The 2,843-nt window shown below is 35.1% G+C and overlaps 1 protein-coding gene across 1 annotated transcript in view; it reads right to left on the bottom strand.

Moving 5' to 3' along the window:
- Positions 1-2,248: 2,248 nt before the first annotated feature.
- LOC135196371 (E3 ubiquitin-protein ligase mib1-like) overlaps positions 2,249-2,843 on the bottom strand; it is a 37,441-nt gene continuing 36,846 nt past the window's right edge. Inside the window, exons 11-12 of the mRNA XM_064223156.1 lie at positions 2,624-2,821; positions 2,249-2,404 (exon numbers count right to left, since the gene is read on the bottom strand). Of these exons, the coding sequence (XP_064079226.1) occupies positions 2,249-2,404; positions 2,624-2,821 (354 nt within the window). The remainder of the gene's footprint in view (positions 2,405-2,623; positions 2,822-2,843) is intronic.

Here is a 2,843-nt window from a genome sequence, read left to right as displayed (position 1 = left end):
GAGGATGACATCAATGACCTTCTCAAGGAGCACCAAGAGGAGCTTATGACGGATGACCTGAAGGAGTTGGAGGCCATGCAACAAAATGTCGTTCAAGAAAAGTTCTCTAGCAGCGGCGAGGAGGAGGAGGACGACCCTATGACAAAAGCAGAAATTAAGGATGCTCTAGCTGCTTTTCATAAGGTGCAATCATTTGTAGAAAAGAGACACCCCGAAAAGGCTTACACACGTCGTATGCTTGCACAGTTCAATGACGTTTGCCTGAGTCGTTTCAGGAGCATTTTGAAAAGCAGGCAGAAGCAATCTTCCTTGGATACTTATTTTTTAAAGAGGCCTTTAGTACTAGCAGGAGTAAGCAAAAAGGAAGATCCAATTGATACTACGAAAAAACAAAAAGTTGAAAGTGGTGAAGAAATTGAAGTTTTGTAAAAAAAAAAAAAAAAAAAAAAAAAAAAAAAAAAAAAAAAAAAACGTAAGTATATAAAAGTAAAAAAAATGTAAAAATTTAAAAAGAAGGAAAAAATTTAATTTTAAGTTTTTTGTAAAGCTAAGTGTTACAGTTTTGTTAATGTGTTTCGTAAAGTTTAGTTTATGTTTCCTGACATTCTTTTATGTGTTTCGTACAGTTAAGTGTACGTACTATAAGAAGTTTTCTGCCATTTGTCCTCCTCCTCTGTCGCCACTTTCGGGGATAGCCTCACTCGAAAGGTAAGGTTCCACATTTTACTACATACGTACGTATGTACGTACAGTATTTCTTGTATACCATGTACACTAATACACTTTATTTACAGGTACATACATATTAGTACTAGTACGTATTACAGGGACTGTCCGTTTTGTTGTGTATTTTTTTTTATTATTCAAAATACATAATTTTCCTATATGTTTAAGATATATATAATACCTTCATCATACAAAAATTTCAAGCAATTTAAGCAAAAACTTAGATTTATTAGTAAAAATTGTTTAAAAAAAAAAATTAGGTAGCGATTTCTCCACTAATATGACATCAATTTTATTGAAAATCATACCATAAAAACTACTTTATATATGGAATAATTCTGTGAGGACCTAATTTTTATTTTTTTATATGAATTTTTTATATGTCTAGACTAAAAAAATCATAAAAAAAAAGAAAGAAAAAAAAATTGGCTCACAAGGAATTATGGGATTTTTATTCCTCTTTCCAATGATATCTTTCTCTCTAAAATTGGATAATAAATAACCGAGTAATGGCTACCAATATGCGTATAAGAAAAGTCAAAACAACATTATTATAATTACTTTATTTGTACTTTTATTGTTGATTTCTACATCAAGGATCCTGGTCCTCCCCCTAAAAGGGGTATTAATACCCTAAGCGTGACACGAGACAACAATGTTGACAGCGTGACACAAGACGAGGGAGCTGATAACAATGAATTTTCGTGTTTTTCTTTCAGCACACTCCTGGCCTTCGCTAATTTTGCTAGCCTTAGTTGCTCAGTAGCCTTCTTGATCTTAGGTAACTTCGGCATTGCTATAAGTTCACTAGGAAGTTATAAAAACAACGTAAACAGCAAGTAAACAAACGCATGTGCATCCAACCACTTTGACGTCTGTGGAGTAACTGAGTTGTTCTCTTGAGTCTCACCTAAAACTGCCCAGAGCTCTCACACTACCTTTCATCACTGCCAGACGTATGAGAATTTCGAAACAAATTGAAAAAATCGTTGTATACGTATATGCAAAAATAAACAAGCTAAGACGATCCTGTCAAACTCAGTCATACAGACGACGCAGTTATGATGACGTCATCATTTAAAAACCACTATATCTTCATTATTTGTAAAAATAATTGGCTGAAACTTCTAGAAAGCATGTACGACATGTTTCTGCATAGATAGAAATAATAACTAGATTTTTTTATTTTTTCAAGTTGATAAGTCATCCGCCATAGCGGACGGTCCCCTTAAGTTAGGTATTGAATGGTCCAAATTGTTGTAGTATTTCATTGTTTATAGGTCAATTTAACTTTATTATGAAATTTACAGGGGTGTTTTTGTAGGGCTTGGAACAGATTAGGCATTTTACATGTAAAATGCGGTTCAAGATACGAAAAGCTCATGATACGTAGGCCGCCTCGGAACGGATTAATTTTGTATGTCGAGGTACCACTATACTTAATTCTCATAGGGCTGGATGGGTTAAGCAAAACTTAACATTGACATAACTTGGTACGTACCATACAACGCTTTGCATAATCTTACCTTGGATTGCCGCGAAGAGCTGCATGGTGAAGGGAGTTGAAGCCATTGTTGTTCGTCAAGGTGATATCAGCAGCATGATCCAGAAGCAGCGTCAAGATGTCGTCACGTTTCTTTGAAATTGCATCATGAAGTGGAGTGTCACCCTCATGGTCCTAAAAAAGAACCATACTTTGCATTACAACTCTGTTACATACCAATTTCACTTGTGAGGTAATAAGAATATAATTCTAAGATGATGAATACAGAATCCTATTAGCAGTATGAAAATTCCAAGAAAAAATAAACACAATCTAAATTCTACTTTTCACTTAAATAATTAAAGAAAGCATATATGTACGCTGATTCCAACATGTTTTAAACAATGTCAGTACCTGGAGACTAGGGTGACCTCCAAGTTCAAGCAGAATTTTTACAACTCCAACATGGCCCTTATTGACTGCAACATGAAGTGGAGTTTGCCTTCGTTTGCTACGGGCATTCAGATCTGCTCCAGCACTTGCTAATATTTGAACCACACCTGGCTCATCACCATAGGCAGCATGGTGTATGGCTCGGTCTCCATCTTTATCCTGAGAGACAGAAAAAAACTGA

Source organism: Macrobrachium nipponense, chromosome 17, assembly GCF_015104395.2.
Source record: "Macrobrachium nipponense isolate FS-2020 chromosome 17, ASM1510439v2, whole genome shotgun sequence".
Taxonomy (NCBI): domain Eukaryota; kingdom Metazoa; phylum Arthropoda; class Malacostraca; order Decapoda; family Palaemonidae; genus Macrobrachium; species Macrobrachium nipponense.
This window is presented reverse-complemented; position numbering and strand designations above follow the sequence as displayed.